Source organism: Natrix helvetica, assembly GCF_964273705.1.
Source record: "Natrix helvetica genome assembly, chromosome: Z".
Lineage (NCBI taxonomy): Eukaryota > Metazoa > Chordata > Lepidosauria > Squamata > Natricidae > Natrix > Natrix helvetica.
Window position 1 is genome coordinate 30,647,495 of NC_138554.1, and position 13,428 is coordinate 30,660,922.

The 13,428-nt window shown below is 40.1% G+C and overlaps 1 protein-coding gene across 1 annotated transcript in view; it reads left to right on the forward strand.

The window, feature by feature from the left end:
- Window positions 1-13,020, forward strand: part of LOC309381453 (scavenger receptor cysteine-rich domain-containing protein DMBT1-like) — a 38,160-nt gene extending 25,140 nt beyond the window's left edge. Inside the window, exons 8-13 of the mRNA XM_081932454.1 lie at window positions 663-977; window positions 1,749-2,063; window positions 7,573-7,902; window positions 9,950-10,273; window positions 10,369-10,497; window positions 12,035-13,020. Of these exons, the coding sequence (XP_081788580.1) occupies window positions 663-977; window positions 1,749-2,063; window positions 7,573-7,902; window positions 9,950-10,273; window positions 10,369-10,497; window positions 12,035-12,198 (1,577 nt within the window). The 3' untranslated portion in view covers window positions 12,199-13,020. The remainder of the gene's footprint in view (window positions 1-662; window positions 978-1,748; window positions 2,064-7,572; window positions 7,903-9,949; window positions 10,274-10,368; window positions 10,498-12,034) is intronic.
- The last annotated feature ends 408 nt before the right edge of the window (window positions 13,021-13,428 follow it).

Sequence of the window (13,428 nt, forward strand, 5' to 3'; positions counted from 1 at the left end):
AAACCTCCAGTGTTGGAGCATTCACAACTTTTGGAGGCACTGTCAGGAAATTTCTCCTTAGTTCTAGGTTGGTTTTCTCCTTGATTAGATTCCATCCACTGTTTCTTTTCTGGCTTTCAGGTGCTTTGGAGAATAGGTTGACCCTCTTCCTTGTGGCACCCCCTTAGATATTGGAACACTGCTATCATGCCATCCCTAGTCCTTCTTTTCATTAAAAATAACAAGAATTATGCCAAGCATATTTCATGATCCAGTATATTCTAAGGATGATTAGAAAATATAATTAATTATTTTAATCTAATTATAATTAGATTCAGGAAAATATAATCTAAAGCAATCCAGGATATATTTAGAGAGATAATTACCAAATTCAAAAAAGAATGAGCACTTCCAAACACACCTACTGATTTTTAACAATGAGAGTTTCTACCATGTGTGCTTGCAGGTAAGCAACAGTTGAAAAATGAAAGTTTGTCAGAATAAGTTGTTTTTATCTCAGTCTATAGAAGACTTCCTTGACATGTTCCCCCACCCCAAAAAAATATTAGTGAAGACAAAGGTTGTTAAGGGACGTGGCCAAAGGTTAAAAAATGTTCATATCAATTTTGTGGGGAATTTCCTCAAAGTCAATGGTCTTCTGATAATATCGTCTACCTTTTCAGATCCAGTGGAGCTCAAACTAGTCAATGGTTCTCACCGGTGTACCGGGAGGGTAGAAGTATTTCATCTCCAGCAGTATGGGACCGTTTGTGATGACAACTGGGACTTGAATGAAGCTGTTGTTGTGTGTCGGTATCTTGATTGTGGATCAGCCATTTCTGCCCCTCGTTCAGCTCGGTTTGGTCGAGGAAGTGATGCTATCTGGCTGGATGATGTTGAATGCACAGGAAGTGAAACTTCCCTCACTTCTTGCAAGGCGAAGCCTTGGGGAACTAATGACTGTAACCACGGGGAAGATGCTGGTGTCGTATGTTCAGGTAACTGGCTTTGAACATGTATTCTATATTAGGAGAAAGCAACACAAGGACAGATAATCAGACTGATTTCCAATCTTCAACAATTCCTGATCTTTAGATAAGTTACTGGTTTGAACTATTATGTAAATTGTCTCATGTTCTTCACCAAAGTCTTCTGAATAAGGCCCAGTAGGATTAATATACTATTGCACTGATGTTGTTCTTGTGGATTTCATAAGGGCATCTGTTTCACTATTGTGTGAAATAGGATATTGATTAGATTGGTATTTGATCTTAGCCAGTCCTGTCTCTTCTTATATTTTGCCATTCAATTTTTCCTCAGGAAAAAGAGATTGTTTATTTATTTTGTTTATTTATTTATAAAATTTATTGGCCATCTACCTCAGGGTAACTCTAATTTTTAGAAAGAGTGGTATGTGGTCATGTGCTATAATCAATTCCAGCTAGAGAAGAAAACTAAAGAAGACTCAGGTACACACTGGAAACATATTGGTATAATCTGTCATATTTACAATCAGTCAAAGATAGAGAGAATTTAGTAAAAATAATACTGATGTATCTTCATAATCTGAAGCAAAGCATATGCTTACAAAGCAAATAATCTCTCTCAATTGTTCTGTTTTTGCTGATTTCTCTGAAGACCATTGTAGGTCTAGCTCAGTTTGAAAATGCTTCTTGTCTCTTGGGAAAATATTTATTCACATCCTGATCTTTCCAAACACATTCTCTAAGAGGCTAATCTGTTTATCCCTTTGACTGCTTTATTTTCAGAGAATCTCAGGCTAGTCAATGGCACAAATCGCTGCAGTGGAAGAGTAGAGATTCGAACACCCGGGAGTGATGAGTGGGGGACAGTCTGTGACCGGACATGGGACTTAAAAGAGGTAGACGTTGTGTGCAGGCAATTGGGCTGTGGAGGCGCTGGATCAGCTCCAAAAGGAGCTCATTTTGGACCTGGATTAGGCCGCATCTGGATGGATGATGTCAATTGTGAAGGCACAGAAAGTTCCCTTCAAGAATGCAGAGCAAATACCCAGGGGACAAACAATTGTGGTCATGGTCAGGATGCAAGTGTTATTTGTTCAGGTAATTCATGGTGGCAAAGTTGTGATTTGTGATGATTTTTGCATTAGTCTTCATAGCACATAGCTTTATTAAATGTATCAAAAGGGGGTACACTAGCAATGGAGATCTTGTGATATGACAAACAGAACCTTCAAGATATAAAATGACTACCGTATATATAAACATCAAAATTGCGACGTTGTTTTAGAAATATTTAGAAATATTATTTGGGGCATAATTCAGAAAAAAAAATCTTATTTTTTCAGCCATTCAGTCATGACTGACCCTTGGTTACTCTATGGATTAGCTCATCCTCACCACCGCTACCCCTTCACGCCTGGTACCAGGATGCCACTGAGGGTCTGGAAGAATATATCCCATCTGGAAGCAACAGCGCAATAGCCACCGCTACCGGGGGCGAAGGGGTGGCAATGGTGAGGATGTGCGGACCCGGGCTTCCCTTCCTCCCCACTCCCAAGTAGGCTTCTTGCACAGCTCCAGCCCACTGCTCTAATGAGGATCTGTGGTGTGGAGCTCTGCTGCTTCCAGCTGGGATATATTCTGCCAGGCCCTCAGTGGTGTCTTTATGCGGGTAGCTTACCTCCCTGCCAGCAGCTCCTCCGTCAGCATCACAGCTGGAAGCAGAAGCACAACAGCCGCTGTTGGAGAAGGGACGAAGGGGTGGTGGTCACCCATTCTCACCATTGCCACCCCTTCACCCCTGGTAACGGCGACTGTTGTGCTGCTGCTTTCAGCTGGGATGCTGGAGGAGCTGCTGGTGGGGAGGCAAGCTACCTGCATAAAGATGCCATTGAAGGCCTGGCTTGCTGACATGGGAGCAGCTGAGGTGGCTGCCTGGTCGCTCCTGCCCTACCCCCCGTGGCTGCAGATGCTGCTCTTCTGGGGTGCCCGAGCCAGCTAGGCACTCCAGACCATGGGCTGGAACCGTGCAATTGCCTGTTTGGGTTGGGAGGGAGGGAAGCCCTTGCCCATCCTTGCCACTGCTGCCCCCTTGCCCCTGGCAGCTGTCACAGTGCCACTTCTGGGTGGTGTGAGAGTGGCTGAAGGGGGCGGCCAGCTGCTCCTGCACTTCCCCTTGTGGCTGCCGCTGCTTTTCTGGGGTGCCTGAGCTGGCCAGGCACTTCGGGCTGCAGTTGAGCCATGGGTGGAGGCTGGGGCCACACAAGAAGCCCTCTCAGGTGGGGAGGGAAGGAAGCCCTGACCACAGCTTGCTAAGAAGCGATGGTCATTGCTCTTCCTGTTGTTGGTTTTTGCACATGCATGCATGACAGGAACCAGACCACCAAGTGGCTAATGCTCCCTGTGCACACTGGAAACAAAGAGCATTTTCCTGGCGTGTGCATGCTACTCTTCTGCTTTCTGGCACGCCAATGCATGTAAAGACCAGCTGGCTGCTGCGCCCGAACCCAGAAGAGCAACTGGTGATGGCTCCATGTGCCAGGAGAAATGGCTCTGTGTGCCATAGGTTTGCAATCACGGGTCTAGGACTTCTTAGTTTGACATTTTTGCAGCCCATTATCTATTTTTGCAGCCCATTGTCTATTGTGACAATAATATTCACATTTTGAAAGAGGGAGAAATTCTTTCCTCAATAGAAGTGGAAGCCTCAGATACAACCTATTCCCCTTTTCATGTTGCTGTTTCATCAGTTCCCAGGAGGATTAAAACCACTTTAAACATTCATCAGAGATGTTACATTTAAGGAATCACTTAGGGCACGGATGGCAAAACTTCTTTGGCAAACAGAATGCCCAGACAGAAATGTGCATGCATATGTGTGCATGTGCGTGTGCCAGAGGACTGGAAACCTGAAGACCAGCTAGCTGACTCGCATAGCCATTTTCAGCCCGTTTTTCAAGCCATTTTCCAGGCTGTTTCCAGGCCATTTTCCAGCACTCTGGTGCCTGTAAAGACCAGCTGGCTGGCATGCATGTGCACATGGGAAACCAGAGGAGCAGTTGGCATGCCCACAGAGAGGGCTCTGCATGCCACCTCTGGCATGTGTGCCATCACGGACCTAGGGTAAAGGATTTAGGAGCTGGAACACTTACACCGTAGTGACAATTTACCTACACATCTAATGAGTCTATCCAGATTATGGAAGAAATGAAAAGAACTGCAGTTGTCATCATTCGACTTCCAGATAATTCTATCTGATTGACTGAGAATCTTAATCAACACCACTAAATTTTCTTATTTTCTTCAGCCATCCAGCTTCATCACTTTTCAACACAGCTCAGCATGGTATTGACCTCACCAGACTTGGTATTTTTAAAAAAAAATTCTTAGGGAAGCATGCTAAATCCTACATAAGTCCTACAGATGTACAGTATACCTATGCTATATGAATTCCAAGATAACACAATACATTTACTACCAAATTTTCTATTTGGAAGAAGTATTTTGAGATTGCAAAAATGGGGTTGAGCCAAGGTGGAGACCCTTAATTCATAAGGGATGCAAAGTTTGCATACTATAAAGTCAGCAGCTACTTTTAACATCTTCTTTTAAGTTTCTGATGGCAGTTTTATCCTTTGCTGAGTTTCTGATGCAAAGACATTGGCAATCAATTGGCCCCAAACTTTAGTTGCCTCAATCGGTGGAAAGTATTTTGCCATATTAACTCAGATGTATTTCTTGGCAAACGTTAACTTTCCTTGCTCTGTACCTTTCTTGCATTCATTTCTAACAGACAGAATGAGCCTACAATTTCATTTTTTCACCAAAGATTCTAATGTTCTACTAAGTTGCTAGATAGAGGCAACTATAGAAGTAGAATGAAGGCAAGTGAGCGAGACTTTTTTATTGTCCAAATTTTATTGATTTTAAAAGTTTTACAGGGAAAAAGGGGTTAAAAGGTTATAGAACATTTTGACAGCTACATCATGCAGGGGGGGGGGAGAAGCCCCCCCCAGGTCTCGCAACTTTTACAAAAAAACCCCCAGAAAATTATCAACATTTACATAGATGTTAGCAGTTTTAAGTTTAACACAAAATCATCAGTATGTTTCAATCATTTTGTTTTTTATCACTTCCATAAAAGTACATTGTAACAACATTTGCAATAATGTTTCAAATCACTTTTGTGATCTGAGTCTTCTAGTTGTCTCATCCTCCCCCCCCCGTCCACTGGCAGAGCCTCAGCCCCTCCCTCTTTTGTTTCTTGTGTACCATCCCCCATGTCACCTAAGAGAGCACTGTGTTTTTTAGTGAAAGCCTCTGCTTCCACAACTGTGTTGATTCTAATTCTACTGCCCTCCCAAAAAATCAACATGCCTTCTGGTAACAACCACCTAAACCAAACCCCATTATTGTATATATTTTTTTGCTAAGAAGAAATATTTCCTTCTCTTATCTCTTACTTTCTTTGGGATCTATTAAATAATGGTTATTTCTTTATCCTTATATTTTAATGGTTCTCCCCTTTGAGCTCCTAGAACCTCATCTCTTGTGGTTTTTCTAAGAAATTTAACATGAACTTCCCTTGGAACATTGTGTGTTCTTGCATAGGCTGAATTAATCCTATAGATCAGGTCAATATCCCACCAAAGCTGTTGTTTGTCTCTGTTAATATATTCTGCTAACATTGTGGTCATAATCTCCTTAAGATCTTCATTCTCAACTTCTGGCAAGTTTTGGAACCTAAGGAAAAAAGACATGCTTTCAAATTCCATTTTTATCACATGATTCTCAAATTCTACATTCCCCCTTTGGATTGTCTTCAGATCATCTCTCATCCCAACCGCACCCTCCTCCAGTACACCTATCCTCTGTTCATTCCGTGTGATTTCTTGTTTCGTCTCTCTGAGCTGATCATTTAAGTCCTGCAATTGTTTTTTCATTCCGTCCTGTCCCTTTAAGATGGATTGAAGCATCTGATGAATGGACAAATCCTTTGAATTCTCTTCAGGGGCTTTGGGTTGTAAAAAAAGATCCCAGTTGTGACTGGTGAGCAATGGGGCTGGACGTAGAAGATGTTGGGGCCGATGAGGCCTTTCCAGGCGGTAACTTCTTTGGACCCATCGTGAAGCTCGGAGATAGTTATTGTTCTGTACAGAGAAATGGTGTCTGTGGGAAAGCACAGCCGGTAGGGACCACCAGACAGGCAAGTCCAAAGGAGAATAAATCATTTAATACAAGACTAGAACAGATAGGTGGATCAAAATATTCCAAATCCAGGGGAAAAACGTATTTGAAGAGGCTCCTGGAGGTTTTTAGAGCCTGGAGACAAGAAATCTCCATCACTTTCCCTTGCCCCACACCTCTATCAAACCTGATTGCTCAAGGAAAGATTCCCACATCTGAACCTCAAAAATGTGGATAATTACTATATGAAAGCAAAACATTGTATATGTCTTCACAACTATTTCTGGGGATTGCCTGCAGTGCTGAGACTCAATGGGAACATTGTCAAATGAGAAGGGAGGGAGGGAGGGAGGGAGGGAGGGATACTGTTGCTCCCAGTTCTTTCTCTCTTGCTATTCCTGTTGCCCCAGTTTTTGCTGGTAGTGAAAGACTTGGGATGCTTCCCTGACATCTGCTGAGGCCTGATTTTTCTCTCTTTTAATTCTCTTCCTCCACTGATGTCCAGCTTATGAAGAATGGGGGTAAAGAGAATATGCCAAATATGTATGAGTTGCAAACATCTGGGTAACCATTACATGGTAATGGAGAGATGCTGCTGTCTAGTGGTTTTCCGGATTTTTTTCATGCCTAAAGATTTGCCTGAAAAATAAAATATTTTGAGGCAATTGAGTGGGGAGGTGTCTTTTGAGAAAAAAGTCATGTGTCTATTCTGAATAAGAGGACATTCTTTCTGAATTGAATGGTGGATGAGAACAAGTAGAAACGCAAAACTTGATGTGAAAGAGGAAAGTCAGTTCTTCTGAGGCTAAACAGAGAAGTGCCTATAGGATTCTCCTCTTCCATTTCTTCCTCCAGCCCTCAACTACCACAACATGTTTGGGGAGACTTTGTACTTGCACTGTCTCATGCTTGGGGTGGGGGGAGGTATTCAGAAAGATTTTCTTTTTTTTTTTTGCATTTTTTTTATTTTCTTACATGCCATTTTAAGTATACATTCACATAATTGTTATTCATCTTTACATTTGTCATTCTTATACATTTGTTATTTCATTTAATAGATTATAATATACAGTTTGGGTTGCTCTATTTACCATCCCTTCCGCCTGTTATAACAACACCTTATTTTCCCTTTCTTTTCTCCCTCCCTCCCTTCTCTACTTTCTTCCTTCCTCCTCTCCTTCCCCTTCTTCTTCCCTTACCTCTCCCCAACTCCTACTCTTCCCCCTCCTACCCTCTCTCCTTCTCTTTCTCTCCCTTCCATCCTCCTCTCCTTACCTCTTTCTTCTCCCCCCCCTTTTCCTCTCATTCTCTCATCCTCTCTCCCTCAGAAAGGTTTTCTGAGGGGAGGACAGAAAGCTCTATTTGAGTGAATTAAAAGCCTTGACACACTGTTTAAATTATATGAAATCTGTTTATTCTGTAGATACTTTTACCCTCAATGTGGCAAAGATAAGACTAGAAGATGGTCCAAACTCTTGTGCAGGCCGGGTTGAAGTCTATCACCAAGATCAATGGGGAACTGTGTGTGATGATGGATGGGGCCTTCAAGATGTAGCTGTGGTGTGTAAGCAGTTAAAGTGTGGCATTCCTTTGGAATCCCAGTCAGGGGCACACTTTGGAAGAGGTTCTGGCCCTATTTTCCTGGATGACGTGAACTGTACTGGGACAGAAATGTCAATCAAAGATTGCCGAGGACGTTCCGTAGGAGAGCATGACTGTGATCATTCAGAAGATGCTGGGGCAGTTTGCTCAGGTAACTTACAGGTGGAGGAAATTGCAAATTAAATACAAATGCGTGTAGCTTAAAGTTTAATTGTGTCTGCGTATCGCGCACGCGCGCACGCGTGCAACTACAGTTTAGAATAAAGGAGGGCTCAAAATCCTTTAAATGTTCCAGAGTTGTATTTACCCTCAAATACACAATCGAAAATATGGAGAATGGAAAACAATATGGAAGGCAAATGAACTATACCCAAAACAACATACATGTTTCCTACAGCTTTCCAGTTTGTTATTGCATATCCTTCTTCAAAGAAGGCAGTAGTTCTTCTGCATTAATATGCCTGTCCAGAAATTTAAACCAGTTTAAATGTAACTACAGATTTTCCATTATGTAGAAAAGTCTGTGCAGTTATAAATTTCCCCATAAGTGGAGCACTCTGAGCTTCAAAGCAAATCTGAGATGGGCCCCCTCAACCCTTAGCCCTCACTTAAAGACTTAGTAGGTATGTTCAAAAAAGCAAATCTATCAAAGACAATTTATTTCATTCCTTTTGATCAGTGGGCTAGACATGGCCTAAAGATCTCCTCCCCTTTAAAGTAGTTTGCAAACAAATAAGCCAGAGCAAACTATGGTTTTGGTTTTTGGTCTGTTTTAACAAATCATACTTTCCAAGTTTTGATTAGCAGGGAACTGTGGTTTCTTTAAAGTTCCTGATTTCCCTTTTTTGGTCTGAACAAAGCATAAATAAAAAAATTTATACTGTTCCATTAAATACATTAGAATGGATACACAGTCTTTCCCAAAGTGATATATTGATGTCTTACCTGCATCTCTCTAAAGTTATTACTGAACTGTAATTGTTTGTGTGATCAAAGGACCTAATTAAATAAATAGAGACTAACTGTGTGAATGACTACTACCCTAGTCATCATGTAGTTCAAGTTAATTAAAATGCAATTGAATGAGTTTTGTTCTATCCCCATCCAACTATTTGCCAAAAAAGGTTTTGCCCTGATGTTCTGAAACATATAAATGTTTCTTCCCTCTCTCCAATTTGTTACTTAATAAGTTGCTCTAAGCATAGTGCAAAAAACAGTAAAGTATTTTACTAACATCTTCCAACTTGGATTTTAAATGAACTCTAAGAAAGTGTATATGCTACTTGATGTGCTCTGTTGCTGGATTAAATGTTTTCAATATTAATTTTCAATTTATAATTGAATAATGAATCAGGTAAATTTATATGAAAATATTTCCTTACAAAACTGTGCCAATCATGGAAGAAGTCTTTTTGTTTACACTATATAATAAAATTAAAAAATTCAACAACCTTAGAGTGACCAGGTTTATCAGCTTTACAAGGTAGATCAGACTAAGAAACAATGTCATATAAATCAGAACTATTTATGGCAGTATGCTTCATCACATAATTGGGTAGACTAGGTTGCCCTGATTAAAAAACACTTAATGTTTCCTCTGATATAGCCAACAAACTGAGAGAGCCTTATGGCTTAGATGTTAATACATCTACCTAATATACAAATAGCCTGGGTTTGAATCCTAGAAAGGTATGGCTTGCTGATGAGAGCTAAGTAGCTTGAAATAGATCTATACTAGTCTCCCTTTATTTCTTTGTTGGTAAATTCAACACAAAAATATTTATGGTAAAGCTTTTGTAGCAAAATCTGCAAGTCTGAATCTGCTTCTCCCCACCTTCCCTCCCTCCCTTTATCTTTGGATGAACTAGGGAGGGGCTTATCTGAGAAATTTTCTCAAGTTATTTCCTTACGTCTTGCTTAAGTCCCACTTTCCTGCTTATCATGTTGGTAGCAGCTTTTTCTTCTATCCTTTACGGCCATTCTATAGGATTAAGTTAATTGAAGGGGTTAATTGAAGAAAGATCAAGTGGTATGTTTTCCTGTTTTCCTGTTTGAGCAGGGAGTTGGACTAGAAGATCTCCAAGGTCCCTTCCAAAATATTTCCAAAATCTTAATTGGGGCTAAAATGATCTCACATTGAGCACTGGGACACACCATATCAGTTGAGAAGATCAAGTTAACTCTCTTTTGTTTTCTAGGTCCCCTGGATGTACGATTAGCAAAAGGCCCCAATGCCTGTACTGGACGAGTAGAGTTGAACTATAATGGCTCCTGGCGCTCTATTGGGGATTCAGGTTGGAGTCTTAATGAAGCCACAGTGATATGTCGACAATTGGGCTGTGGTTCAGCATTGTCTGTGCCCAAGGGCAATGAATTTGGCATGAGTTTAGGCTCAGCATTTCTGGATAATGTGAAATGTAAAGGAACAGAATCATCCCTTGCTGAGTGTCAAGCCGCAACCACAAGTTCCAAGACGTGCATCTGTGGCTCCTATGCGGGAGCCGTATGTGAAGGACAGTCAGGTATATATCCTGTCGAAATTTTAGGAATTATGATCAGGAAGGGAACAATAATGCAGCTCTCTTACCCTTGACTTGTCTTCCTCCCCACTTTCTAGGCTCAGGCAGAACTGCTGCAGTCATTTTAAGCCTGCTAGCTATTATTTTACTCATTGGGGGTTTATTGTTTTACCTGTGGAAAAAGGGTGTGAAATTATCTGCACTGAATCCTTTCACCCGGAGACGAGGTAAGAAGTTAATAACAGTTTTTCGACATTTGACCACTTGGCAGGGTACCTCAGATTTTATTTGCTTATGTACACAGGTTCACTATTTGCAGAATAGTTAACAAAGTCTGCTCCTTTAGATGCTACATTAGATATTGAGCAGTAGAAGGTACTATATGTTGAACTCACGCCATCATGGTGGCATCATGTGACATATTGGGACTTTTTTCCCCCTTGCTAAACTGGGCGTGGGTGTGGCCAGTGCATGAAGCACCTGGGCCACGGGACAGGAGTTTGACAGCCCTACACTATATGTTTTGTCCTTGTTGGACATCTTTTAGTGTAGGCATCCTCCATATTAGATTTTTTTTATTCAACCCTTTAATGAGATTTGAACTTATGCCTGAAAAGTCCCAATAAGGATGAATCTGGTCACATAATGCCTCCTATAAGTCACTAACTAATATAACATCTGAAGCTATATTAACCCTGTCTCGTAGTCTTTAAGAAAAGGCAATCTGAACGCACAGGTCCAGGCCAATAACAAACACAAAAGTCTTAATATGAGAGTATAAGGGGAGGGGGTAAATAGAAGCATATATGCATAGTTTCTAATAGCAGATACCAAATAATAATGTGCTACGTCAATTGATTCATTTCCTTTTGATTTGGATAAATTGTTTTAGATCCGAATTGCTAACTGATGAAGCATGTGCTAGCATTCTTGTGTTGTCTCTATAATGCTTCAAATAATTATTGGCATAAAAATTCTACGTAACCTTAAATCCAAATTGTAATCTAGATTATTCTTAACGACCACAATAACATATTTTTCTCTACAAAAATAGTTAATTGGATCATTACCCGCCTACTTTATTTACACACATATAAGATAGTTGAACTTGACATCTGGTGATAATATGTGCACATCCTTTAAGTTTTCTTTGAAGCAATATAGAAGCAAGTGGTATTGTCTTCTGACTTTTTTTAACTTCCCAATCCAGCCCAAAATTTTAGAATTGCCCCATTCTACTTTGTTTCTGAACTCTACTGTGTGATCAAAGGAATTCTAGGGGAAAAGGCTTTGTAAACATAGGGATTGCATGTCTTCTGACGTCTTGGATTGCTGACCCATTTGGATCAGGAAAAAGCTCATTCAAAGAGCATCCATCTTTCCCTATGTGACAGACTGCTTTAACATTCACAGTTTCAGAAGATGGCATGGGTTTCTTTTCTCCAGTATGTCTGAACTTGATTCTAAAGTCACCATATGACCACACCGGATTTTACAACATTTTTTGCAGTGCCCATAAAACAAGTGCCACAGTTATTAATGTTGTGGTCTTTAAGGGAAACCATTGATTGTTATGGGTTTGGCTTTTTTTTCCTGAAACTGGAAGTAAACACCAATTTCCAACAGAAACATTGTAAATCACAGCCACATGGCCAGGGGATGCTTCAAATGGTCCAGTATTAAAAGGTGTGAAGAAACAAGTAGAAGAAAAGAAGATCCAATCGAAATAGAAGCTGGGTCTAACATTTTTCTTTGTTCTTGTAGAGCCCTTCATGGAAAACATCAGTGTTGGGTCAAATATGGTAAATGGCCTTCGAGAAATGTATAGCCGGGGAAGAGAGCAAATCTCCTCTGAAGGGGACCCTGAAGGTGACACCATCTGCCTTGTGAAAGCCCCATCTGATCCTTCAGCAAGCAGCACTGACTGACAGACTGGGAAGGGACAAAAGTTTAAGTGTTAGAAAAACAGAAGCAACTGTCAGAAATAGATCCTTCTGTGATCCGCTCACAGGATGTCATAACCATGTCATCAGTTCTCATGTTGTTAGCATGAATGTTTAGAGACTTTTGCTGGCATCCCTTGGACTGATCATACAACTATTCTCACTATCCCAGAAATTGAAGTAATTAGACAAGGATTGAAGACAACATAGATGTACTTAGAGATATCCATGATATTAGTGTTCTTACAAGATGGGGCTTTGACAAATTGTTTTCAAACTCCTTGTTTTCATTATTGTTCATTATAAGTAACAACGTTTGATTTAATATCCTCACTAGAACCATCACAGATCACACTTGCAGCATATTAAAAAATTAGATCCAGGAATTATAATTCCAATGCCTAATACAATAATAAAAGCCAATATACAAACAGGATGATGTGCCTCTCATTGTGCAAAATATTAGACAGTACAGATTTTGTACAAGGTGTAGACAAATCCTATATCACACATTTGAATCAACTTTCCTGCAAATCCACTTCAAAATATAAGCAGAGTTGAACTAACTGAGCTATAAAGTTTAGATGATCCCTAAAGCATATCAGGATAAACACGTCAACCTGAATTGGGTCCATCTTGGAGTCAGTGGTATGCAAAACTTATTTCTTTCCATCAAAATTTTCTTTATATTTTTTTTTATGCTGGACAAAGGACACTTGATGTTTACAACTTTCTTAAAATTCCCCTATTTAAATTTCATTTGGGTATATTTTTTTCTAAATTATAAATATCTGATTTTTTTTTATATCCAACTACTCCAAGTACATCAGATATCTTAGAATCTAGCTAACCTTATTTGATCTCAAAAATCTAAGGGTAATATCAGTTGTATGAAAAACAACCAGGAAATCTCAATGATGTAGGCTAATCCCTGAAGACATCAATAAGAAACCATCTCAGTATTACTATTTTAAAAAGCCAGAATGGACATATCCATGTTGTCATCAGAAGCTAAGCTCATCTTCAGAGAGATTGTAATTTTGTACCCTCAAAATGAGCATTTTTAAAATATATATTTTTCCAAATACCCTCCTTTTTGTGCATTTTTGAGGGATAATACAGAGAAAGACAAATACTTCCAGGCTGTACCCAAAGGCCATTTTCACAAGTAATATCATTTATACCCCTTAAAATCCGTATAGAATTTCTTTTCCA